At 33.3% G+C, this 26,595-nt stretch overlaps 4 protein-coding genes across 11 annotated transcripts; 2 read left to right on the top strand and 2 right to left on the bottom strand.

Moving 5' to 3' along the window:
* Positions 1–347: 347 nt before the first annotated feature.
* Positions 348–5,283, bottom strand: LOC126849776 (protein singed wings 2). The gene is made up of 10 exons (XM_050591999.1): positions 4,989–5,283; positions 3,723–3,890; positions 3,374–3,536; positions 2,924–3,080; positions 2,517–2,665; positions 2,210–2,404; positions 1,622–1,780; positions 1,245–1,355; positions 754–843; positions 348–639 (listed from the first exon to the last, which is right to left on the bottom strand). Exons 1-10 carry the CDS (start codon positions 5,009–5,011, stop codon positions 454–456), a joined length of 1,401 nt encoding a protein of 466 aa, XP_050447956.1. The 5' UTR covers positions 5,012–5,283; the 3' UTR covers positions 348–453.
* Positions 5,284–7,241: 1,958 nt separating this feature from the next.
* LOC126849799 (SUMO-conjugating enzyme UBC9-B) lies at positions 7,242–9,274 on the top strand. Its single transcript, XM_050592045.1, has 4 exons — positions 7,242–7,559; positions 8,135–8,218; positions 8,286–8,548; positions 8,628–9,274. The coding sequence occupies exons 1-4, from the start codon at positions 7,494–7,496 to the stop codon at positions 8,692–8,694; spliced, it is 480 nt and encodes a 159-aa protein (XP_050448002.1). The 5' UTR covers positions 7,242–7,493; the 3' UTR covers positions 8,695–9,274.
* A 108-nt stretch (positions 9,275–9,382) lies between these two features.
* Positions 9,383–11,617, top strand: LOC126849797 (vitamin K epoxide reductase complex subunit 1). The gene is made up of 4 exons (XM_050592039.1): positions 9,383–9,579; positions 9,644–9,859; positions 10,517–10,614; positions 10,700–11,617. Exons 1-4 carry the CDS (start codon positions 9,572–9,574, stop codon positions 10,933–10,935), a joined length of 558 nt encoding a protein of 185 aa, XP_050447996.1. The 5' UTR covers positions 9,383–9,571; the 3' UTR covers positions 10,936–11,617.
* A 719-nt stretch (positions 11,618–12,336) lies between these two features.
* Positions 12,337–26,595, bottom strand: LOC126849763 (uncharacterized). Of its 8 annotated transcripts, XM_050591969.1 has the most exons (13): positions 26,445–26,571; positions 26,266–26,320; positions 22,260–22,427; positions 21,564–21,600; positions 20,680–20,849; positions 20,090–20,275; positions 16,721–16,936; positions 16,130–16,370; positions 15,437–15,775; positions 14,917–15,119; positions 14,444–14,675; positions 13,817–14,297; positions 12,337–13,065 (listed from the first exon to the last, which is right to left on the bottom strand). In XM_050591969.1, the coding sequence occupies exons 3-13, from the start codon at positions 22,326–22,328 to the stop codon at positions 12,543–12,545; spliced, it is 2,697 nt and encodes an 898-aa protein (XP_050447926.1). In that variant the 5' UTR covers positions 22,329–22,427; positions 26,266–26,320; positions 26,445–26,571; the 3' UTR covers positions 12,337–12,542. The 8 variants fall into 8 exon arrangements, with proteins under 8 accessions (XP_050447926.1, XP_050447924.1, XP_050447922.1 ...); XM_050591967.1 differs by lacking the exon at positions 26,266–26,320 and having other exon boundaries at positions 26,445–26,595; XM_050591965.1 differs by having other exon boundaries at positions 26,266–26,573.

Genomic DNA, 26,595 nt, shown 5'->3' with positions numbered 1-26,595 from the left:
TAATGTTTTTCAATATTTTTTTAGGTCAAGGCTCTAGAAAAGATGGTGCTAAGATTGCGGCTGCTGAAAATTTGTACCAGAAATATATTCAAGATGCGGAACAATAAAAATGACATCTGATATCACTCGAAAGATTTATTCGTATCAAATATTAAGATATGATTTATTGTTTTTGATGCTTGCTTTTAATAATAAAATTTAAATATATACATACAGTTATTAAATATCTCCAACTTTTCTTATTTTGATTCAAACACATACTCAATCCTCTTTATCACGCTAAAAAAAATTGATCAAATTCGAGCTCACACATAAATGCTTATAAGATAAATATATTAGAAAGAGTGTAATTAAGAAAGTATTTTAATGCAAAGAATTTATTACAATCTTCATTACTCTAATAATTAAGCACGTGATCCTTTTTACACGAGATAAAAGGCATTTGTAGCATTATCATGGTATTTTGGCGACGATCCAAGGTAGCTTTCCAGTTTTCTTGAAAGACCAATAATCGTACAAAAGCTTACCGAGCACGAGGAATATTAATAACGCTAACACAATGTTCAAAATGTCGAGAGGATGAAACCAAGAATCTTCATCCGCTGAAATGCAGATCTCTGTCCGCGTAAGATCGCGAATCTACAAGTTCATTTTATCATATTAAAGTGCGATGTATATAACATCTTAATTTCATTATTCATGCATTTATTTCTCAATAATACGTCTTGATAAGAAAGGCACGCAAGTAGTTACCTGCTTGTTCGAGTTATCGTTGTCGCTCGTGATAGCGCATCTTATGTCATTTATATCTTTTACTACATTTGAATGCCTGATTAAGAGATCCTATAAAGATATAAATAATACGTTGTGAAATAAGTAAAAATTATTGATTGCTGATGCTTCTATTAACCATTAACCATCTTAAATTAAATACAGAAGCGCATAACATTAATTATGTGAATATCTGATATTAAAAATTAGAAATTAGATTTGCTATTGCGCAATTATTTTTTATCTTTTTCTATCTCTATTTATATTTTATTTATTATTCTTTTATTATATAGTGCAAAATTTTTGAGATAAAAAATGTACCGGTCTTAATCAAATAAAATAATAATTAATTGCCAATCTTAAATATTTATTAATATGTATTTATTAAATATATATTTATTAAATATATTAAATATATATTTAATATATTTAAACATCCGTATATACGAACTGTATTATCAATTTAAACATACCTGAAAACTCGGTGTAAAATGGCAGTCGCATGTCCACGAATTATTGCCGAGATATAAGCCAGCTACATTGCCGTTGTGCAACAATGCGTTTTCCAGGGCGTAAGTAGGCAACTGAAAGACGCAGAACAAAGAATCATAAAGTATATCTGCACTTTCATCCTCTTATTAAATAGCAACGAGCTCTATATTTATATGAAACAACGCGCGTGATTCTTTATATAATTTTTTTAAATCGCGTTTATTTTTGGTTCTCTTAATTGTCTATCGAATAAAATTATAATTCAACCATTTTATTTTTCCTTCAACACGTCTATCACGGAAATTTAATTTTAATATTTTAAGTCTTCGCGACCAGTTCGATTTATTTCGATACTAACGTCGATCAGTTTATTCCCCCGAAGATTAAGGAGTCGAAAATGGTCTAGCCAATCTGATCCTTCTAGTCGAACGATAGATTCTACTAGATTATCGTCTATGTAAAGATCCAGAACCGACTTGTAAGCGGGATTTGTCGTGAGTGGAGTTAAGTCCTTGATCTATACAGGGAAACAAGAAGTTGAAAGCATTATTGTCTAATTAAATAATTATTATATTATATAATAATTAAGCATATTTATCTAATTAAATAATTACAAATCTTTATCTGCGATACATGTATACTATATGTATAAGAAAAGTAAGAGAAGGAGTAAAATATTTTATATTTAAAATACTTAAAAATACATAATAGATTCATATATTGATATCTATTGTTTAAAACATATTCACAAAAATGCATAAAAAATTCCGTCTATAATTCATTATCATGTGACATTATGTCATATATGTGATTTTATGTGACATAATGTTATGTCATATATGTGATTTTTATTTTGTGATATTTTGCTCACACATTACGTAATATAATGTTAATTTATATGAGAAATCAAATCATCATTAACATAACGAGAATCAGATAATAGAACCTTATTTCCAGTTAGACGAAGGGTGGTCGTATTTGCGGGTAAAAAATTTGGCATTTCAGTTAGATCGCGATGGCTACAATTGACTGATGTAAAAGCTATAAGCTGTTTATGCGTAAACTCTCTCTTGCCAGCACGTCCAACGACATAAATCAATTCGCAATCACAAACTGTTTGTTTGCATTCCTTTTTCAACGTCTGAAAATCAAATTGATGCAGTTAATACGCGGAATTTAATATACAAGGTATTTAATATGCATTCCATCCAGCTGCTGTTCAGTTGCAAGAGAAGAGTGTATTTTCTCGTTACCGCGATTATCTCGACGATCGGGAGAAGCGGTCTTCCATCATACGGCGTAGCGCAAAGTAATTTGTCTTTGTCGACGACTTTGCTCGCGGCTGATCCTTCGTTGGGGTCCAAAATCCACGCTGTATCCTCCGTACATCTCAATGGATTACCTTCGTCAGTATATCTTCATTAATTATCCATGACGCGCACATTAATCGAATGTGATTCCCTGATTAAACAATTCGTCGCTTCAAGGACTAAATATCTCCGTAATTACAAGAAAAAGAAAAATGTCATAGCATTTTAAATAGTTTAATATAAATTTTAATCAAATTTTTTCATTATTTCTATTTATTATTATTATTATTATTTGACAAAGATCTAGATCTATATAGCTTTTCGTAGGAGCTTCATGAAATCATTCTTACCAGCCAGAAGAACACGTTTTAATGCAGACATATTGAAAGCTGTTATGTTAATCTCTTCGAGAGCATTGTTTCTTAAGTCAAGACATCTCAAAGATCGCAGATTAGAAAACGCATCTTTAGGAAACGTATGCAGTTTGGTATCGGTCACATTGATTTTCTATTAATATAAACATCTCTCCACCAAGTTCTCATAAATATTCTCGAGATAAACTACATATGTGCGTAAGATATATCTTGCAAAATAAAAATGAATTTTCATGATCAATGTCTTCCGATACAGATTGCTAGTTCTTCTATTTTATTCTCTGATAATGGGTAGGTGATGAAACGTTATAATTATTATTATTACGTTTTTTTTTATTGTTCATGAAAATTCGAATAAGCAATTTTAATAAATTCTAAACACAAAGCTCTCAATTGCTTTCCGAGAATTTAACAAGCATTCTCTACCTCGATTAATTGCGCATTGATCGGAAATGCAGTTGACAATTGAGTTAAATTACTGTTCGCGATTATTAACTTTCGCAAGAACGTGAATCCCCGTAGAACCTCATGCGGATCAAACGTTGCTTTTGGCCACTCGCAAAGAATAAGAATCTGTACATTTTCAGCCCTAAAAATTTAATATCATCCACAAGGATATTATCGTAGACGATATATTAAATTATAATTTCAAACACTTTAATTTCGTGTCGAAGAACGGATCTCATCTAGCTCGATAATTAAGGAAATGTCCAAAAATGTAGAATTTATATTTTAAATTTGTTTTTAAATTTATTTTTAACACCAATTCACTTACTTTTCTCTCCATTCGTCTTCAAGACCGTTAAAACAAACGAGACGTTGCCGACTTTTCAGAAAATCACATTCGGGATAATCATTGGCGTGTGGATGATGCCAATAACAAATATCGTCATCTTTCGTAAAGCCATGCGAGAAATGTACATATATATAAAAAAATGCGATTCTGTAATTGAAATGATTTTATTGTATAACCACGTGAGGAATTTCGAGAAATCAAATTGCTGCAAAATAATCGCGATGGCATGTCTTTTTAATGAAATTTAGATTAATTTTATAGCTCATCATTATATTTAAGCATTTGCATACGATTACGCAAATTAAAATTTATACTTTATTTAATCATACAATAAAATTTAGCATTTTATTCAACGATGTTACATAATTTATAGATTTTCGTGAAGGTATGACACGGAAGTGGGTGAGTTAGCGCGTGAGAGATTTATGATCTTTATTACTCGTCAGCTTTTCGTTATTTGCGTAAGACGCGATAAAAAGACCAATGCACCGTTGTATCGTTGTGTTCCCTATTATTAGCTTACATATATAATGTAATACCTCGCATATTTAATATCTCCCTCCTCTATCAATTTTAAGCCGTTAAACAGTTGTTCTTAAATTATCAGTGCTATTTCACGATCAATTTAACTTAATTTTTCAAATAATTCTCTTTCATGGTATAAGTATGCCTAATGAGCGCGAGCAAATCACGCGACGCAAATATCTGCGTGCTTACCTTTAATTGTCAACGCGACATTTGCCGCGCTGATACTAAATATCGTGCAAATATTGTTACAGTTATCTCTTCGAGTAACGATGGCCCTCCTCCGCGCAAAGAATTCCGTCACGAATTTTAGCGATAATATGATTTATTAATAATTTAATGCAAATTCTCTATTTACGCGCAGCACGATGTTAAATAGTTGTTATGTAGGCATATAGATGCATATATATCATCTATCCAGCAATTATTTATAGATTTAAATTAAGAAAAACTATTTTTTAATAGTCTAAAAATCTGCTTTACATTAATATTATTCTTTAATAAGTATTTACTAATTTGTCAACAAGTACTTAACGATATAATGATAAAACATTTTTAATAAAATTTTATGAACGTGCTTTTTAATAATTCCTAAACATGAATCACTTTGCGATTAACATATATTTCATATATATTTTAAAGGATTACAAGATTAATTTATTGTATTATTTTATGTAAAATATTACATCCAGAAAAATAAAACAAAATTTAAATACTTACAGAAAGATTTGTTGCGCTGTCATTCTCGTCGTAAAATATCAAGATATGGTATAAATAAAATTAAATATTGTGACGAGTGTTTACAAACAAATATGTTTGTTATATCACAAGCAAAGATTATGAAAGTTTGAAATTTTGTGTCACTCGGCACTTTTTTAACGCAATGTCGGTCTAGCAATGGACTCGCATCACATGTGCGATCACGGCAAGTGTCGTCTGAAGAATGACAGTGATGCTAATGAGAAAATAGAAGCCGTATATTCGGCGTGTCAGCAGGTGAATAACTAAAACGATCCGATGGCTTAATGTGTAATGAACATATTGCGCGATAACGAGCGCAACATGCGGAGATGTGATTTGCCTATAGCAGCGATACAGATTATGATAATGCGTTTTTCAAACAATGAAACGTAGAACGTCAAGCGGTGAATGACTCAAGTATTGTTATAAATTATCAATCTTCCGAAGAAATTCTACAATGTAAGAATATGTAAAGTTGTTATTGTGTTTAATGTACCGATATATTACATTATTGCACTAAGAGAAAATAGTTTAAATACGAATAAATTAGCAAATTAGCAAATCGATTTAATAAGAAATTTTCCAGATAGCACAAACCTATTCTATAAATATTTTATAAATATTGTTTAGTGAATATTTGAATATTCTAATAAAGTGAAAAAAAAACCGATTTATGAACCTGCATAAAACTTGAAAATAAGACTGTCCTAAATACAATATTCTAAGCAAATTTATAAAATATTATTTTAAAAAAAAATATTCTACAAAGATTCACAGATAATTTCGTAAGAATATCCTCAAAATGGTATATTTGACGCTAAAAGAAGCTAGAATAGTCAAAGAATATACAGAGTGTTTCTTAAATACACAAACTTGAAAGGGATATTTCTTGGCTTATTTTAAGAAAAAAAAGTTCTATAAATATGTGTCTTATTGTTAAACTGCTTCGTTTTCAAAATACAATGTGTCAAAATAGCACAACAAAAATAAAAATCTGGAAAATCTGGAAAATGTTTAAAGATATTTTATTCAAATTTGGTATGCGTGATATTAATATGCAATAGTATCATTACATACTTTTTATTACATATTACATTTTTTTATTATTGCATACATTATTATAAGTAAATACACAAATTTAAAGGAGATATTCCTTGATTTATTTTTTTTTAAGAAAAAAAATCCTATAAACATTGTATCCTAAACTGCTTTGTTTTCAAAATATAGGATATCAAAGTTGTGCAAAAAAAAATAAAAATTTCGAGTCTGGAAAACGTTTAAAGATATTTCATTTCATCGGTACTTAATTAATATCATATTTGTATCACATTATGTATGCAATAATAATGTATATAATAATAAAAAAAACAAACACATAATGTATGTAATAAATAGGAAACACCCTGTATTATGCTATTAATATCTTATTTGCATTAAATTATTCAAAGATGTTTTAAAATAAAGTGCAATAATACAAAATTATAAAGATACAGAAAATTGTAAAGATACAAAAAATAAAAAGAATTTAATCAAATTTAATCTATCAATACAGATTTCCGTCATGATAACAACAAAATGTTTTATTTATTGTCTAATTAATCTATTAAATCTTGGCAAAAGAAAGCACATTTATACAAGATTAAAATGTTTCGAGAATATAAAATATACATGGCATAATATATGTACAAGACAAAGAAGAATTGTTCAATAATCCTATAAAAAATAATAAGAAATATTCATTATCTAATATTTTCATTATATAATCTTCTATTCAATTATCATAGTATAAATTTATAATAATAATAATAAATTTATAATAACATTATGTAATATATAATATAAATATTGTAAAATATAATATAATATATAATATAAAAACTGTTCAACGTAAAGCAAAAGCAAATTAATTGAAATTACTTAAATAATAAAAATTTATAAATTTTCTTTCTCTACCCCCGTGTCTTCAAAAATTAACTTTTCTAAACGGCTTGGATTTATCATTCTCAGCTTTTAAATTCTAAAAACTGCAAGTAATAAATTTTAAATCACGAGCCATATATGATTAGATTTTGGACTCATCAATCAACGACTTGGACAAGTTTTTCGCCATTTCTATTGGCTTACGTCTGTATATTTAGTCCAAGAAAAATGGCCTTTTTTATCGATCGAGCCGTACTCGTTAAACGTCCGTTTTATTCGTGAAAAATCGCGAACGAATTCGCTAACGCATTTACGAACGTGATCATCGTGTAACCCTCTGGCTGTCTGGCTGGCCATCGGTTGCACCCTCGCGTAGAGTGTGCGTTTTGGTGCGTTTCACCAAGCAGCAGCATTCGGCAAAACATTCAAATTCGGTGAATCGAAGACTATTTCCGCTTATATTGTGGGCGTCGAGAGTACGTGGGGAACGTGTCGCATCGTCCGGCCGTGAGAGCGTGTCCTGTCGCTGCTGTCCTTAAAAATCACCGCATCGTCGCAGACCTGATGTCAGGCATAGCGATCGCCAGGCTCGCCGAGGAGCGAAAAGCATGGAGGAAGGATCATCCTTTCGTGAGTTTCTGCGCGAAACAGGCCGCGTTCCCGCGGCAACCGTCATCTCGTTTCGCGCGCGCGAAGTGTGTCGATTATGATACCACGTTGCTTCTCGCGACTGTAAACAATGGCTCGCATCACGCTCTAGATTCTAGACCAAGTCAAACATTTTATTTAATTAATTAATAATTCTGTTGAAATGATCGATCTAATCTCGTCTGAAATGAGATGGTGAATAGGTTAATTTCTATTCAACGTATTATAACATTTGCGTGCAAAGTGAAATTTTATAATTCTCAGAGAACTGATAATATTGTAGCTAATGGAATTGAAATCTATTGTATATGTAGGGATTCCTTGAAATTAAAAAAAAAATTTAAATAATAGGTCTGTTCTTTATAGCTGAACTAGCATTAGTTCAGAATTTATCTTTTTCTCCACACTGGAAGGAGAAAAATAAACTCTGAACTAGTGCAGCCAATTCAGTTATAAAAAAAAGGATCGAATATCAACTTTGGCATTTTGTAATTGATTGGAGAAATAACTGGATATTTATTAATGAAAAATGATGCAAGGATACTCATTGATTGCAGGGTTTTGTGGCTAGGCCAACCAAAAACCCGGATGGTTCTCTTAACTTGATGAGTTGGGAATGTGCAATACCGGGAAAAAAATCTGTGGGTAAATTTCTATCAAATGAATTACAGGATTATGTACATATGTATTGAACACGTAGTTTTGCAGACTCCTTGGGAGGGTGGGTTGTATAAGCTACGAATGATTTTCAAAGACGATTATCCATCGAGTCCACCAAAATGTAAATTTGAACCTCCGCTGTTCCATCCAAATGTTTATCCATCCGGTACCGTTTGCTTGTCACTTTTGGATGAAGAGAAAGACTGGCGACCTGCTATTACGATTAAACAGATTCTTCTTGGCATTCAGGATTTATTAAATGAACCAAATGTGAAAGATCCAGCTCAAGCAGAAGCATACACAATATATTGGTATTGTTTATGAGACATATTACAAAATATAAAAATATCAATACTCTTATAGATTAATCATTGCACTTTTTTTTCAAAGCCAAAATCGTCTGGAATATGAAAAGCGTGTTAAAGCTCAAGCCAGAGCTATGGCTCCACAAGAATAAATGCAAAACTATCAAATGGAGATATTTAAAATCTGTGGGAAAAGTACATTGTATGTGTGTGGATAAAACTTTCCTGAGCTAGTCCATTGCTCTTATGATTAATTTTTTTTTACAAATGAAATTAATACATTGTAACTAGTTAATTAGTATAACCATAAAATTTATTTAACAAATATTATCTTCATTCATCATAAAAATTTATCAAAATTAAAAGTAGAATGTATCATTTTTTAGTAAAATGTCATAATTTTATACATAATACATAAATTTTTTCACACACACATATAGATATTCTCTTATTAATATTAAGAATTATGTTGTGAGATATGTACTTTAAGACAGAATTATTTTTTGAGATATAAACTTTAATTTGTAAGTCTTATAAGTAATTACCAATGTAATTTTTGAAGTAAGAATTTGACAGAGATAATTAATGGCAACTATGTTAAATAAATAGCTTGCTTTTTCTGAATTTTAGTTCTATCTGAGTATAACACAGAGTATCTATACATAAGCTTATTTAAGAATCTACTAAGTAATGTACAAATTAAAAAAAAAATAAAGATTTTGATTCATCAGACTATGCAATAAAATTTAATTTCCACAATGTTTGACCTTTGGCAAATTTTATGCAAATGTAGTTATCTAAGAGAACAGGTTTCTACACCAATGAACATCAGGCACTGGAAACTAAATCAAAGTGACAGCAAGTTAAATTCAACATATTGACGTAATAGTCTATCGATTTTCACACTATCATCTTTAAAACATAATCACTCAAACGCAAACGTGCGTCACCGAAGTATTATCTCGGAATCATTTTCAGTACACGTGTACGATCACCTCGTTGGTGAATCTCAGAATCCAGAACATACGTATGTCAGTGTATGTGATACGTATATGTATACAATGCAGTGATAGTGAATTTTGTATTCTAGTAAATCATCAGTGATATTCCAGATATTCCATTCCTCAGCAAGATGTCAACAGCTGGAAATTGCGCGTTACGAAAAATCAACGTCGGAATTTTGTCCGCATGCATTATTGGTTTAGGATTATCTTACTACGCGTATGTCGTGGAAACTAAAAAGGAACAGGATGATTCATACGAAGCAATGTGCGATATTTCAGAGCATATCAGCTGTACCAAAGTGTTTATAACTGAGTAAGTAAAGTAGCCATCAATCAGCCGCATATCAATCAGTACATCAATCGCATATATCTATTTCGCGACGGGCTTCACTTAAGATGATACTGATAAATTATCCATTTTATACATTATTTTATTTTATGATTTTTATCCTAGACGGTTAATTTGACAATGGATTTTATGAGATTTTATTTTATTTTCCATTTATTACAGATTCTTATGTTTTATTTGAATAAAATCTTAATTTAATTAATCGCGTCGAATAATAGCAACGGACATATATACAAATAATGATTTTGTATTGATGATTTGTATTGATGACACTACTTTCTTTACTCGTTGTTTTGCCTCGCGATTCGCGATCGACGAAGCGCCACGTGTGCTGCCATGATTGCTGTCTTTAATCGAGCGCGAATTTTTAAACGCAGAATATATATTGAAATTTATGATGTAAAGAGTAAGGCATATTGTTCCTTTCAATGGAATTTAAAATCGGCAACACAAAAAGAATAGTGTAAATATTAAATAAAATAAGAATTGTATGACGTGATATAACACACATAAAAAGATTATTTGAAATTGGCGATCTTATATATGTGTATATGATTATAAAATTATTTCAGATGGACATATATAACACATATAATAATTAATTAATATATTATATTTCAGATATGGCAAAGGATTTGGATTATTACCAAAAAATTCCGCATTTAACATCCCAAATCCATTATATGGTTTAGTATTTTATACTCTGGTTGCAGTTTTAAGTATGTATTCGATTATTAAACGTAAATTTCTATACATGTATATGTTTTCTCATACAATATTAATAAGGAAATATTTTTTTCGCAGGTACAATTAATAATTATTTCTGTTCTAATGCTGTTATTGCCTTGGGAATACTTTCTAATATTTTGTCAATATACTTGGCATATATATTATATATACTTAATAATATTTGTATAGTATGCATTGGTTCATATACCATAAATGCAACGATTACATTTTTTGCTATTAAGAAATTTCACAAATTATCCACACAAGAAGAAGATGAAATAAATGTCGCACGCAAAAAGAAGATGAAATAAATTTAAAAAACTTTAATAAATTTAATTACAGTTCTTGCAATTGGTCAAAATGATATTGTAATGGTTTTTTTACTGCACGCATAAATTTTATTTTTTCTTAAATAAATAAATTAATTAATTATTCGCTTTCATTTTTTAAATAAATGCTATGAAAAACATTTTTGAAATATATACTATATAAAAATATTTTTAAAAATTCAAAATATATATTATAAACCAAAAATATAAGTAATGTCATCTATATGAAACTCGTATATTCATTTAATAAAAATTATGCGTGATGATATAGAGGATATTTCAAATTCTCGATACTTTCTTTTAGTTATTATTTCTAACCGAAAGTAATAAATCAATAAGTAAAATTATCCATTAATAAAAAAAATATATTTCAAAACATTTAAAGAATATATTGATGATAGAAGAACAATAGACATGATATACATTATTTATTATATATCGAAATTAGTAATCTTAATTTCTTTTTGTGAGGATGTCAGTAATTTAACTATCGAGAATACGTAGCATAAAGTGTAAAAAGTACGAAGAATTTTTTAATATTTAGGAAGATTTGGAGCAATTATGTGTGAGTCAGTTTTTCAATATATTTTCCATTCTAGATGTGATTCAATCCAGTTCACATAAAAAGTTTGTAAAAATAAATTGCGCATATTGCATATTAAAACTTACTATTTTTCCTCATTCAAATAAAAAAATCGGTATACTATATAAATTCTAGCACCATCTGCTATTTTGTTGGGCAGTTTCAAAGATATGTCTGTCTATTATTTACTTATATATTTTTATTTACTTTATTATTTACTCAATAGTATTTCACATTAAAATGCATAAGCGTGATAATGTGGAAATAAAAAAAGTCAACTGATTAATAAAGATAAATTTGAAAATACAAGATATCCCAGAGTTATTACACCACTTGCTAATGGCAGATTCTTGAAATCATTTGGAGACAATTTTTCTTTAACGAAAATGTCGAGAGAGATCACATTTTTTTTGCAAGTTTCTAATTTTTTCCATCATATATCTTTATAATTAACAATAAAAGCTTTAAATTAAAATTTTCCTTCTTTCTCTATTAAAGTAAACTCTATCTAAACTTGACTAAAAAATGTAGTTTTAACCCTCTTAAAGTTTAATTTACAAAAAACTCTTCTTTTTTAAAAAATCATTTATAACAGAAATTATTGATGCCTCGATATTTTTGCTGAGGAAAAATCATCTTAAAATAATTTTAAGAATTTATCATTAGTTGGTGATGCGGTAAGGCTGAGTCACTCTGTATAGTAATATATTATATATACATAGAACAAACATGTGTGATCATCAATGACACAGTTAAGAATAGGAGGGATCAGCGGCAGTTGACTGATAGAAGAATAAATATAAGATTTATCGAAAATATATATACGTTCAAAAATCTATAATACATGTAAAATACATATTCATTATTTTACTAGAGCTATAGTTTTTTTTTGCTCATGCTTTAAAGATGGAGGATTTTTACGTACATGTCAGGAGAAAAGAGGAGGAAAAGGAAAGGGGAAAATGTAATTTAATATCCGACATATATGGTCACTGATGTGACCACCTTAATATTTACCTTCTCTTAACAGATCTCTATTACTGCGACTAATGCTGGCGAGAATGCCGGGGCTCTTCAGCGGCGGTGTTTCGTCCAACCGGTTCAGGTGCAAATTGGAGGTATACGGGGTGTGTATCGGTGCATCAACGCCGTTCTTGTCGACGTCGACGTTAAAGCTTCTGCTGCGCGATAACGATTTGTACGTCCGTTCAGGTTTCGGCGGTGCTTGAAGAGTGCAATATTGTGCGCTCGTCATGTTCAATTTGGATGGCGTATTCACGGCGTTCTTGATCGAGATGTTGATCATGCTACCGTGTTGCTGGCCTGCCGTTTTGCCGTGTCTGCCGATGTGAGTGGCCTGGTGTCGTTTAATCTGCGATGCTGTCTGCGAACGAGCCGATTGTCCACCGCCAGTGGAATGCAAATTTCGCGGTAATGTCTGGATGGACCGGAACTGCTCCTCTTTTTCGTAATCGCCGACCAGTCTGCTGGTGGATTTGCTAAACCTGCCGAGGGAGCTGGAGGCAACGCTGAAACGCGGTCGTTTCCAAAAGATGATTCTTCCCGAGTCACGCAAGAACTTTTTCTCGTCGAATGAGCCTAGCGTATGGTGTTCATCATACACGATTCGATTCATGCGTCCCTTCATGCAGACCTTCACCCGAAATCGAAGCGAGTTTGGATTCATCGAGACCCGATTTAAAGACACCAAAGCGGATTTAGACGTTTGCGCAATTTGGCTCCTGAAGCTTGTGTACAGCTAACTCTGTCTTTGGCGATCAAGCGACGTAAGGTAGCGTAGAATTTATCGTCTATTTTAATTTATATGAGGACGGACTCTGATATACATATTGAGAGACAAATTTTCGCTGACAATAAGAGAAAGTATTAAATATTTTCGAAACAATATATCATGCATTAGATGTATAAAATATCGGATTAACTTATAGATCTTCTTCACATTTTCATTTTCGATTCATTTGTAATCCATTTTTTCTGATGATGAAAATCGATCATGTTTCAGATCATTGTTTATATTCTTTTTCTCTATATATAACCATAAAACCGCTTAATGTCCCATTAAAACAAAGATGTGAATAAAAAGAAAAACCTATAACATGTTATAAGAAACTATTTCAATGCCAAAAACATATCTTAATAATAACAAACAATCATAATGGATTAATTAAACGTAATTTAATTGAAATAGTGAGAACTTGTCAGCCAAAATTTGTCTTGCTCTCAATTATAACTACGTCACATATCGAATATTTCGATTACCTGTTCTCAGAATCTACGGCAATTCTACCAGAGCTCCGCAGTCTTCCGTATCGTTGTCGATCTCTGCCAACCTCGTACCCTTTCTCGCGACCATAGATGCTGCCACCGAAAGGATCCTCGCCCAAGTAATACCTCTGTAAAGGCGGCGGTGTAGATTCACTACGTTGCCATTGCTCTTGAACTACGTGATTGGCTGTCCTTGTGGTCATTTTGGTGGCTTTATTCGACACATTGACATTTCGCGGCGATCGCGGCGGTCTCTCAGGCGGTTTGTCCTCAATCATATCCCTTTCGCTGACGAGAGGAATATTTCGGTCGACGACGTTGTATTGTAAATAAGTCGGACCGTTATCATCGGTCTGTGTTAATTGCGAGGCCGAATTGCCGCTTCCCCGCTTATTTTTTCTTTCTGTACTGGCTGAACGCAATTTTCCCACCAGCTTCCGAAAGGATTCACCGATCTTATATTTAGAACCAGTATCTGTATATATAAGAAGATTTACAATATTTACAATAACATATTAGTCATTAAGTATTATAGTAAATTTTTTTTTAAGACGTTATTAATAGTTACAGCTAATTTATTAGGAATTTATTAGGAATTTATTAGGAAAGAATAAGACTCACTTTTCGACGCTCGTGAAGTGTCAGACTTCTTTTCTTCGCGATTAATTGGTGGCAACTTTGGTGAGATTGATCGCGATCGCGGCGAGATATTTTTATAATCGTCTCTTTCTGGAGTCTGTGTTCGAACATCGCGATTACGGCTCTCCCAAGTTCTTTGCACCACGTGTACCGGACTTGAAGTACGACCCGGCGATGGTTCGTTCAAATTAATCTTCTCTTCAGATTTTGCCCACTAGAAATTATACCAACAAAATTCAACGCTTCATAATGCAGTAAAACATTTTATAAATCTGCAATGCGACACAAATCGATGAATCGTTCAATATACTTATAATTATATTTAATAATGAACAATAAAAATATGAACATGTATATACATCTTTTTTATTATTTAAAATTATATTTTCTTATAAATTATTTATGAAATGATGAATATTATCATATATAAAATTGAAGAAGAAAAATGTCCATACTTGTTCTTTCGATCTCCGACGAATTGGTGGGGAAGGGGTACGTCGTTCTTCGATAGAGTTTTGGTACTCACGTCGGAACGATTCGTAAGTTTTCGAATATGATGATTCAACTGGATTTCTCTTATGCCCATGGGCATATCCATTGGTGCGAACAGTTTCCACATGTCGAATTGGAGAGCTTGATCGTGCGTGATTTTGTTTCTCTACGCAGAATATATTATATTTAAATTTTTGTTAAAAATTTCATTATTTATTAAAATAAATTTGTAAGTATTGTACATAAATCAATTATATATATAATCGAGTTATATACTCTTATAAATTTATTTTAATAAATATGAAATTTTTAACTAAATACATACTTCTTATAATAACATTTTTGTGTCTTTAGCAAGTTTATATCCTTTATTATGTAAAAATAATTTCACAAATCTTATATGACATGTATACTCAAAGATAAAAATGCTTTTGTAATTATATTAAAGATACGTTTTTGTAATAAATATTATATTATCTATACCTTTTCCTTGATATCGTTCCGACCATTCACTGATTCCACGGTAATATCCTGAAGGTGAGTTCGAATCTCTACCACGTCTCTGATGACGACTGGAGCTTACGTTTTCATATTCGCGTTCCTTCGGAGTGCAGGATTTCATAGTAACGTTGATGTAGCTCGTATTAGTGCTGGTTGGAAGAGGAGAATCATCGGCGTCAAGTGATCCGTGAGATGAACGCGAGTCACTGCCAAAGTGACTCTCCAACCATTTCGATGTCTCAAATTTTCTCGCCTCATCCTCTTCTTCCAGATCCAATGATTTTTTCGTTAGAGCATCTTTTCGCGCGGCATCCGAGAAGCCTGTAATAATTTGCGATTTTCTTTGTTTTTTTTTACAGAGAATTGATGAGAGAATTACATTTTTTCGACTTTAATTCGAAGACTCAAAAAAATTGGTATTACTTAGTTTCAGTATTGATTGAGAAATAGGGTCATTAATACGTCTTTAAAAAAATCAGTCCTGGAACTTTTCGAACGCACCGGGTATACTATAGTGTGATGATGTGTAATATGACATGTTTGAAAGTAGAAGAGAAGATTTATTAGCCATCAATGCTTACACTTCAATATCGCACACTATTATCGCGCAACTGCCAACGAATCGTAAACATGTGGAACGCGATGGTAAAAAATGAACGGAGAAAGGCGACTTACCGGAGTATTTGTGGAAACGAGTCGTCCGCATACCCGTGGGTGATGGTGACCAGTCGCCTAATCGTTCTCCTTCGGTTGTCTCTGCGACGTAGCGCATTTCTCGGCCGACTCTCTCGCCGGCCGAGATGTAGTCTACCACGTCCTCTTCTCTCTTCTTCACGTATCTCTGCGAACCTTCTTTTTTCGTTTCCGCGACGTCGTCGTCCTTCCTACCGTCGTCCGGAACCTCGTCGTCGTTGATCTGACACAAATGATCACATTATTTGCCCTGTTTCTCCGTCATATATCATTTTTATCATTTTAATATATCAATACTATTTATTTCTTATAAATATTATTATAAATATAAATATTATTATAAATATTTATAAATATATAAATATAATATTTATAAATATATATAAATATTTATAAATATTTATAAATATTTATAAATATATATAAATATTATTGTTTAATAGAATATAATATTAAATAATAATATATCGTTTTTCTTTTCTCTTAAAGAAAGTTAAGATATTAAAGATAGATTTGAGATAAGAAAAGAAAATTGAAAGCGAGAGTGCATTAGCAGGTTTCTGCAAGACTCACCTCTTCGTGCTCGACCGTTTGCTTCTTCTCGGTAACAATTAATCCGTCAGCCTTCAGTTCCTTTTTCTCCAAAGTCTTCTCGGTGTCGATGACTTTGTTCGACCTGGTTGTGTGCTGAATGACCCGCGGACCGGATTGCGGCGCCAACTGTTTCGAAGATTCAGCAAGAGCGACTCGCAAGTCGCCCCTATTGTTACGCACCGCCTTCTGGTATGCCTGAAAATCAGATTAATCCCCACCGGATCAGTTTATTATCTCCGCGCGAAAGTCCTATTCCCCTTCCGATATACATATTTCGAAATGTCATCACGAGAAAAACCGGCTGATCCGGCTTTGCCCGTTTGCATCTTTCTTCCGAAAATACATTGCTCTTCAAGGAGGGTTGCAGCGCTCAAGAACAGTTGCAATGGAACAAGTGCACGCAATCGTACGCTGGTATAAGTACAGATCAAGACGTGAAAATGATCGCAAAGCTATCTTTGATGAATTTTAATTAACACGAACATTTATACGTAGATATCATCTAAATTACTTTAACTCAATACGAGAAAAGTAATTGCAATGATAATTACCGCTTATTGCTTTCCACAAACTATTTCGTAATAAGATCTTCGTAACAATCCACGGTGAATAATTCTGCGATTAATCGTTAATTAAAATACTTTTTATCTTAATATTATGATTTTTATCGTTGAGCCATCATGCACTTGAAAATGTGAGCTATGTTTCTTATTTTTATATATTTGCAATTTTCTTTTAAAACTCGACGTTCGCGATCTCTCCAAACTCGCTGATCTATGTGCATGTATGCCAATTGGTCACGAGATGCGTAACGCTCATTTGTATGCGTGTGAGCCTGACAAATAAATTAAAAATTATGCAAAGTGCCGGTTTTACGATGACACGACGCGGCTCTCCTGACCTTCGCCGAGAGAACGACTCCGGTATCCGTGCACGAGTACATCGAGGACGATGACGAGCATGACGAATCGTCACGATACGTACCGAAAGGATTGTCCGTGCTGCGCGATCACGATTTCGATCGAGTCTCTCTGTGTCCCGGTCTACTTGCAGCGATTCGTTATGCACTCGGGAACGAAGCTATTCCAGCTTCAATGCGACTGTCAATGATTATTGTGTCTTTGGTATCGCCGAAAAGATAAACGGATACGTCCCGCCGATATGTTCGCGTTCGATTAAGCAGTGCGTGTATTTCCGACCGGGATTATCCCGGCATCTCTCGCGCGAGGACAACTGGTCCACCAGTTCGGTCCGCCGACGACGACGACGACGACGACCAGCAGGGATCTCGAGACTACGATTGTGAGGGATCAGAGTCGCACGAAGAAACGGACGGATTCTGTGCTCGGGCACGATATCCCGTCTCGTCGATGTCAGCCAAGCTCGGGACACTAATCGCGGCTGATTGCACTCGTGCGGTCGCGAGACGTACGGAACAGCTGCTGAGACTGCGGCATCTCATGGCTCCTTCATCGCCATTGGGTGAAGGGAGAGCAAAATCGAGAGATCATCGACTTCCACTTCTTAAGATCCCTTTCCCTCTCTCTCTCTCTCTCTCTCTCTTTCTCTCGATTTATATCGCCCTCTTTCTCCCTCGCTCTCTCGCTTTCCAGTTCGCCGTTCGCCATTTAACTCCGTCCTTCCTTCGTCCTCTTCGTTCAGAACGATCTGACCTCCTCCATCCTGAATCGTTCATGCGCGCGAGAGCATCTTTTGCGCGTATACCTGTTGCCCGTCTTTCGCAATCCAGTCCTCTTCTCTCGAGTATCCTCGCGAGATTTGTGAAATCTCCTTGCGATTGCCGTGGATGCAGTTGCATAGATCAGTATCGAACGAAGGAAAGGTTTTTTTTTCTTACTTTTAATGTAATGCTATTCTCTTTGACTTGTTTATGCGCAGTAAGTGCTCCATGTATCGTTATGTCATTCGGAAAGCAACATTATCCGTATGTTGTTATTACTATATTAGATGTCAAATTAAAGTTCTTAATTTATAGTTTGCACCGTAGAAATAAACGCGACATTAAAACAATTATCAGAAAATGACATGTTAGAAGTAACTGGATGTATACATCTTTATCTTACTTATTGCATCTTTTATAAAAAGGAGATAAAGGTGACACATATTTTTTTTTTCACTCAAATACAAGACATTTGGCAATCATTATACAATCAAGAAATTTCTCCAGAAGAAATTCTTTTTTATCTTAGAAGTTACAAAGCAATTTCAAATGCAATATTTTTATCTTATACCTCTGCTTTGCACATAAAATCTAGTTTCCGCAAAAATTGGTAATATTAATTACGTAAATAAATATTGTCTGAATGTTTCATGCCTCTCAGCCTCTCAGAAAAACTTTATAGAAATTATTTCGCAAGAACTTCTAGCATCGTGCTGACCAAATCCCGTCGAGCTAGGATACATATAGATACGCGCGCGTGAGTTATCAGATGGGACGGGGAATGTTTAGAGAGAGAACAAACAGCGCGACCTTTTCGCGGCCCGGGAAAGAGAATGCGCCAAAGCCGTATTCCCTGCGGCACGCGCAGGTGGAATTCAGGTGTGAAGGCGACGCGTGTGTGCGTATACAGGGTGTGCATATACAGTGTTTCTAATTAAATGTGAAAAATTTTAAGAGATGATTCTTTGTCGAAAATTAAGGGGAGTCTTTCATATAAACGTATACTCCCTTTATCCCTCCCTGAGGAGTTACACTTCAAAGAAGGTAAAAATTAGTTTTTTTTTTTTTTTTAATTTTGTGTTGCTTTTGTTCCATTTTTTCCCAAATTTCTTATATTTTTGTTTTGCTTGCTTTTTTATTTTAAAATTCAACTTTTCGTAATTCAAAACCTATACTATTTAGCACGGTACTGTGCACAATAATGTACTTTTTTTCTTGAAAACTATTGATTTTACGAAAAAAAAAATAAAAAGAAATAAAAAAAGGTTTCTAAAAGAATCAAGCTTTCTATCGTATATTTTTAGATAATCACATTCTGTCTGTTAAAAAGTTCTAATAAAAAATTGAATAGGGATTATTAGTTTCCCTTATAACAATACGGAAATGTTCAAAAAATATTAACAAGTATTCTTTTTATCGGTGAAAATGTCCATCAAATTTCATTTTTCTCTTGTTCAAAATTTGAAAAAAAAAATGAAGATTTATTTTTCACCTCCCCTCAGGAAGGAATATAAGTGTATATGTTTATATAAAAAAAAAACCCTTAATTTTCGACAAAAAAATCATCTACAATTTTTCGCACTTATTTAAAAACACCCTATATACATACATACATACATACATATATATATATATATATATATATATATATATATATATATATATACCTCGTCCGAGATATCCCCCAGCTGTTGACGATCCTCCGTCTCGAGTCTCTCCTCAATCTCCTCGCGGCTCCTCACCACCGTCTCGTTGAGCTCCTTTTGCACGATGTTACCGCCACTTCCGGTCACAATACCACCTGCCGCCGGCCGCCAGTCGACCTCCTGCGGTTGATCCCCGGTCGTGCGTCTCTAAACACCGGTTCGCGGACGTTAAAAGCACGTTCTGTACACGTTTGCGCGTGATGTTACAAAGGAAGCCGAGTTCCATTCCGATGCGCGAATCTGTATGCAGAATCAACGAACAATAGGTGCATCTCGTAAGGGAGTGAGATAAAGTTTTTGCAATCGGTTATTGTTACATCTTTCATCTTCTCGAAATTTGGACTTGTACAAGAACAATCCGGAAGAGGAAAGACAAAAAGATAAAATTTAAGAAAAAGATACCAAAAAAATGACTTGACGTATTAAATCCAATTACAGATTTATATATCACTTGTAATTACCCTATATGTTCGAAACTTATATCTCTCTTTCTTATAAATAAATTTTTTTATTTACTACTTATTTTACTCGCACAATAAACACGTGCAAACCTCCTGAGTCGTATGCTCCTGTTGCTCGACATCCTCGGTAGTGTTGGTGGTAACGAGAGGACCAGAATCGACAACCACTTCGCCATCTTCGAGGACGACCTGCCGCTTCACCCTGGTCTCGATCTGCCGGGTGGTCGTGATCTCCTTTTTCTTGCGGGTCTCCCATTCCTCTAAAAACCGGAAGCGGGTGTCCTTTCAGTCTCGTTCATTGAGCAAAAGTGATCTTTTAGATAAGAAACAAGAACAACGAGCATAAAACGCGAGTGATAAGTCGGCTATGGAAGAAGATGGCAGAAATGTAATCTTTTATAATGTCGTCTATCGCGTCTTTGCAAACATTTCAAACTATGCCAAACGAGCAAAACGATAATTATGCACCAAGTAAAGAGTTATTTCTGCGATTGCGATGTTTGACGAAGAAAGCAAACGGAAAAGAGGATGCGTTTGTTGATTTATGTTTGTAGAATATCTGGCTGACACTATCCTATCTAATCTTTTACTTAAATAACAGAAATGAGGGTTTGACAAGAGGATATGATTCATTCAAATATTAGAAACTCTTGAGTTAGATATCATATGGAACTTTTAACCTTGATCGTTCGTAAGTTTCGATTCGTCAAAATTACGAAGACATAAAAGAGAAATTCTAATTACATATTCGTCTCTTTGAATGAGGATTGACTGTGTGTGTGTGTGTTGGAAGATCTTATCTGCTCGCTATTTCACATTTATTATACATTCCTTTGCTTTTCTGGTTATATCGTGAGTTATACCGATGTTAGTAGCACCGTCTTAAAAAACTTTCAGTTTACACACTGATTATATGAATGACCATAGATTACCATTTTCGTTCGTGAATTAATATTTCTCTGCGGAGAATTTACCTTCTTTGATTAATGCCACGGAGTTCTCAGGGTCAACCTGAAAAAGGAAACAATACATATGTAAATACGCCTACGAGCGTGAACGTCAGTGGAGGAGTGAAACGGCGATTCCTTTTAGTTAAGGACATTCCAGGGAAGTTACGTATCGCGAGAAGTACGTCTACCGCAAATAGCTTCACCGTAACCGCTTTCTTACTCCATGTTACACGCGACTAAACTCCTGACCGACACTCGGCGGATTCCGATCCGACAGGCACGTTAACGTGATGTAAGATTATTCACAAGATCAACTCTGAATAAATGCACGAGCGATTTGCGAGAAATCGACCTAACACAATTATTCGAGTCAATCGAGAATAATTAATTAAAAAGTGTTTGAAAACTTCAAAAAATATCGTTAAAAAGAAATTAATTGAAAGAAATTTCGCCAACAATTAATTAATAAAGTAAAATTTATCTAACAAAGTGAATCAATTTTTCACTTGATCAATCTTGCATTTCAGTTTTCTATTCATTTTTTACTCAGCAAATTTTTATGTTTCTCTCTCTCTCTCTTCAACTTATTTTTTAGTAATTTATAATTTTGTCAATTTTTGACAGAAGATTTCTTCCAAATGCATAAGACAAAGTCCGAAGGAGAAACGATTAAATACCTGAAAGAATGCATTTTTAAAAAGCCGAAGAAAAGTTACTCACGAGAATAGGAGAGTGGGTGTTTGTCGGTGGACGGACTTCATACCGGCGTGTCGAAATTACCTCCATCATTCGATCATGTCTACTATGAAAACTTGATGTTTCTGTTGGCTCACTCAATCAATCGTTGCGAAGAGAAATTCAATTGACATACCATGAATTTCGGTTTCTCTGCACATAAATAACAAAAACATACTCTGTTATAAATTCTCTGATAGAGAAAATCTTATTTCAATTTATAGCAATAGAAACGTCGTCATTCATCAAAAACACCAATATATTAACAAACATAATGTGAATATTGAAGATTTTTGAGCGAATTTTAAATTAACATTATAATTTTCCAATGCTTTTTATATCAGATTCCGCTTCGATAATAATTCAATAAATTACTTCAACAAATTTGCTTTAAATTCTATTAAATCATTTCTGATAGATTTTTTAGCGCTGATAACGAATTTGGTCGTAAAAAATGGTGTACTTTGTCAAGTTTTTGAGAAAACCTCAGTTAAAATGATTAAAAGAGGCATTTTTGATATTTTTGCATAAATTATATTTTTTAATGAAAACTTGCTCCAAAAAGCAGCGACAGCTCAAAATAAAGACTTATCTTATGATAAAAATACTTTATGATAAAAATGTCAGAAGTATTAGGCAAAAAAAGTTTTTCTGAAATAAAAGGTTGAAATATAAGAAACATCTATCGCAATGTCCTCCAGTCATACATCTCTCCAATTGTCCGTTACTAAATTTTTTTTTTAAATCATTCTAATCATGAAAGTCGGTATGTACACATTTTGCCTGGTCACTCATCACGAATTACGTGTTAAAATTTTAAAATCAAAAATGAATGATCCAAAATGGTCAAATCAGATTTTTCAAAGATCATTCAAATCATCCATGGCTATGTGTAAGGTTTTGTAATTGCTTAAGAATAAAATTAGAGTAGTTTTTGGCTAATATTTTAATAATGGACGAATTGAAGACGTATGACTAAGAGATAAGGGATAGCGATAAAGAATGTTTCTTATGTTTTGATTGCTTTTTTTTCAGAAATACCTTTCCTGCCTAAAAACTTTTGGCATTTTTATCATAAAGTCTTAAACTTTATTTTGAGCTGTCGTTGCTTTCTGGAGCTCATCTCCATCAAAAAATATAACTCATGCAAAAATATCCTATTTAAAAATTGCCTATTTTAGGCCAACTTTGACTGAGGTTTTCTTAAAAACGTGATGGCATTTTTACGACCAGATCCTTAATCAGCGCTAAAAAAAAAAAAACCAGAAATGACTTGATAGAACTTAAGGCAAATAAAAGGTCTCATTTTGTCGACCAGTGTAAGTAATCCAATATCGAAATATTAATTTCGCGCCGCGAACGCACATCTCTCTTCCATTCTTCCGCTACAGCATCAACGTGCGAGAACACGAGAAGAGTTCGCGTATATGGGACGCGGGACGCATTAATTTATCAGGAAGCTTTTTCTACGAACATAGAAGCCGAAGGCCGCGGTGGCACGTGACCTTATAGTCGCGACCACTTCAATAAGTCCTCAATAAGTCGGTATGATATCGAGATGGTTAAAGACACCACATACGGCCGGTTGCCTATGTTCTATATCTCAATGGCGTACTTTTTGCTTAATCACCCGCGCATATCCTTGATTATGGCTTGCATGGATTGTTTGTTTAATCAAAAGCTAATTGATGCGCGATTGGGAAACGATCGGTTCCTCACCGTACACTAAGAATGCGGGTTCTAGGAATTGAGAAGAAAGGAACATTAGTGTGAGAATTAGCAAGTGAGATTGGAAATAAAAAGAATAAAAAGTATAAAAAAGTATTATGTATAATATATTGAAATAGAAATAATAAAAAGATTACGTAAGTAGTTTCTCTAATCATAGCGGGAGATAATATTAGTGCCAGCGTACAATGTATTTCTTTGATAACATCTCATTACTATGATGGCAATTATATTAGATATTAAGCGCTTTCTTCACTCTTGCTCGCTATTTTAATTGCCGCTTGATCATAATGAATTCTTCAAGTAGAAAAATTTAATCTGCTTTAAAAAGAACTTTGCTTACGCCTCTGAACACTTGCGTCCTTGCGGTTAGAATTACGCACGCGTTCTCCCCACCTTGTACTATAGCCAGGTATGTATAAATATTTAAATTTTTTCTCCTAAGATCCAATGATCGTAAAATGTGACTTTAAAATGACTGCACATTACTACAAAATATATGCTTAATACCATCTTCAGATACTTCATAAAAGTCCATGATGTACAAAGTATAATTTATCGTATAATCTCTTAATGCCATGACGTTTCACTTATCTCTCTGATACAATAATATTAATTATAAATTTTTTAGTTGCTTGATAATTATAATAATTATCTTACCATACAATTTAATGAACAAATAATCAAGAAATTAATAATCAAGTGTATTTTTTAAATAAAATAAATATTTTAGTAAATATTAATGAACATTTTTATATTCATTATATATCAAATGTACAGATTAAGATATTAAAATGTTAAAGTTATTGTATATATAAAATTAATTTATCAAAACTATATTTATTACTTTGCTTTCGAGTTGTTTTCAGAAACATCACGCCAACGAACGTTTCATATCTCATGAATAGATCTAAAAAGACAAACATGCACTTTGCATCGACAACACGTTTCTTTGGCAATCCGTGATAATATCATGTTAGTCTCACCTTATTGGATATGCGTGTGACGTCAGGGATGCGTCAGCGCGTATAAGTAAATGAATTCGAAAAGTCGTCCGTGACATTTTACGCACTTCGTCTAGAATAGAATGAATGGCGGGAGTAATAGTAAAATCGATGTAAAAAATATTTAATTTAACTTTCCTTGATAGTAGAGCGTCGATAAATTGTATATCAGTATAAAATGATAATTCATGAAGATAGATTAAAATAATTGACATAGTTCTTTATGTATAAATTCATATATAGACATACTCTCTACCAATTTCTTCTATTATTCTTTTACAATACTTCCGGTTTTTTCAATAGCACTTTGTAAATACATCGTTAATTCACTTAATAAAATTTATTTATAAAACTTTCTAAAAAGATATTTTAAAAATCTATTATTTTATTTTAAAAGAAAAATTCTCTTTTTCTCTAATTAAAATGTATTTAATTAAATGTATAAATTTCTTTTCAAAAAAATATATCAACAAAGCTTTACCAAGTTTAATTAACTTTAAATGCAGTTACGCTGATTGCAATATAAACATAATAGATAAAAGATAAGATAACATAAGATAAAAAGAAAATTAAATTAGTCTCAATTAATAGTAGAAAAATCGAACTAACAATAAGATAAGCAGATTAAATAAAATACGCAGAACGCGCGGGACGTTTGAATTGCTGGTGGCGGTGATTTGAATGCGCGGCGAGAAGCATCGCGAACAAATGGATCAACAATTTACTATGTGGCGCAGATGCAATGTTGGACACGTGACCTCATCAAGGACGTCGCCATTTTGATTGAAAAATGAAGCGGGCTCGTTCGATGGCACTCGAATCCATTTTAGGATCGCGCGACATTGAAGATCAATCATATACGGGAACGATACCTTGGCTTTCACGCCAAATACAGTTTGAGGTTTACGTGACGACGATTTTGCCGATCGTTGTCGACGAATTATGTCCGTCGCGAATCGAAATCGAACGGATGTATCGGATGGAAACACATCATTTCTAATACACTCGCGCACTGAGAAGATTCTCATCGCTTCTGGCTGTGTGCATGCACAACTCGTTATGTAAGAGGCTGACAATGCCACTCGCGTAATATCCTCGAGGAAAAATCGTTCGTCGATCCTTTCTTGGAAACGCAAAAGGCATATATCGGTGTAAAAGAGAGATCGGAGCAAAGGGAAAACAGCAGGAGTGAAATTTAATTTTGAAAAGATAGAAAGAAGATGATGAAAAAGAGCACGACGGATTGTTTATACACTTACCTACATACCTATTTAGATTGTGATTCGCACAATCACGCTTGTTCTATGGGCCGATCTAGAAATTCTCAAAGGAATCAGCACGACTTTCGCCGAATTTGACAGAAAAAAATACCAATGTATCTTTGGCGAGCCGTTCGAATCGCTCAATTAGATCTTAATTGAAAAATTATTAGACTCACTTGTCGCGAGGGCAATTCGACGATGAATGACGAGCGATGCGAATGAATTCACGACGCGCGAAACGAAAGTACTCGGCGAGACTCGCGCCGCATGCTTTTGCGCCAGCGCTCGCGATACTGTCCGGCCGTCGAGTACTTTCTGACGGATCCA

This window comes from Cataglyphis hispanica, chromosome 5 (assembly GCF_021464435.1).
Source record: "Cataglyphis hispanica isolate Lineage 1 chromosome 5, ULB_Chis1_1.0, whole genome shotgun sequence".
NCBI classification, from domain to species: Eukaryota; Metazoa; Arthropoda; class Insecta; order Hymenoptera; family Formicidae; genus Cataglyphis; species Cataglyphis hispanica.
This window is presented reverse-complemented; position numbering and strand designations above follow the sequence as displayed.

Bases quoted from the DNA above. Each gene is read 5' to 3' on its own strand.
- LOC126849776 (XM_050591999.1), bottom strand. From the start codon at position 5,011: ATGACAGCGCAACAAATCTTTCT. The intron at 3,081-3,373 runs GTAGAGAATGCT...TTATATTAATAG, and splicing joins TCAATGCGCAATTAATCGAG to AAAATCAATGTGACCGATAC. The intron at 1,356-1,621 runs GTTAGTATCGAA...TGCGTCTTTCAG, and splicing joins GGGGGAATAAACTGATCGAC to TTGCCTACTTACGCCCTGGA.
- LOC126849799 (XM_050592045.1), top strand. From the start codon at position 7,494: ATGTCAGGCATAGCGATCGCCAGGCTCGCCGAGGAGCGAAAAGCATGG. The intron at 8,219-8,285 runs GTGGGTAAATTT...GTAGTTTTGCAG, and splicing joins CAATACCGGGAAAAAAATCT to ACTCCTTGGGAGGGTGGGTT. The intron at 8,549-8,627 runs GTATTGTTTATG...TTTTTTTCAAAG, and splicing joins GAAGCATACACAATATATTG to CCAAAATCGTCTGGAATATG.
- LOC126849797 (XM_050592039.1), top strand. The intron at 9,860-10,516 runs GTAAGTAAAGTA...ATTATATTTCAG, and splicing joins ACCAAAGTGTTTATAACTGA to ATATGGCAAAGGATTTGGAT. The intron at 10,615-10,699 runs GTATGTATTCGA...TTTTTTTCGCAG, and splicing joins TACTCTGGTTGCAGTTTTAA to GTACAATTAATAATTATTTC.
- LOC126849763 (XM_050591967.1), bottom strand. From the start codon at position 22,328: ATGATGGAGGTAATTTCGACACGCCGGTATGAAGTCCGTCCACCGACA. The intron at 20,850-21,563 runs GTAAATTCTCCG...TCCGGTTTTTAG, and splicing joins CGTGGCATTAATCAAAGAAG to AGGAATGGGAGACCCGCAAG. The intron at 15,776-16,129 runs GTAAGTCGCCTT...AAATTATTACAG, and splicing joins TCGTTTCCACAAATACTCCG to GCTTCTCGGATGCCGCGCGA.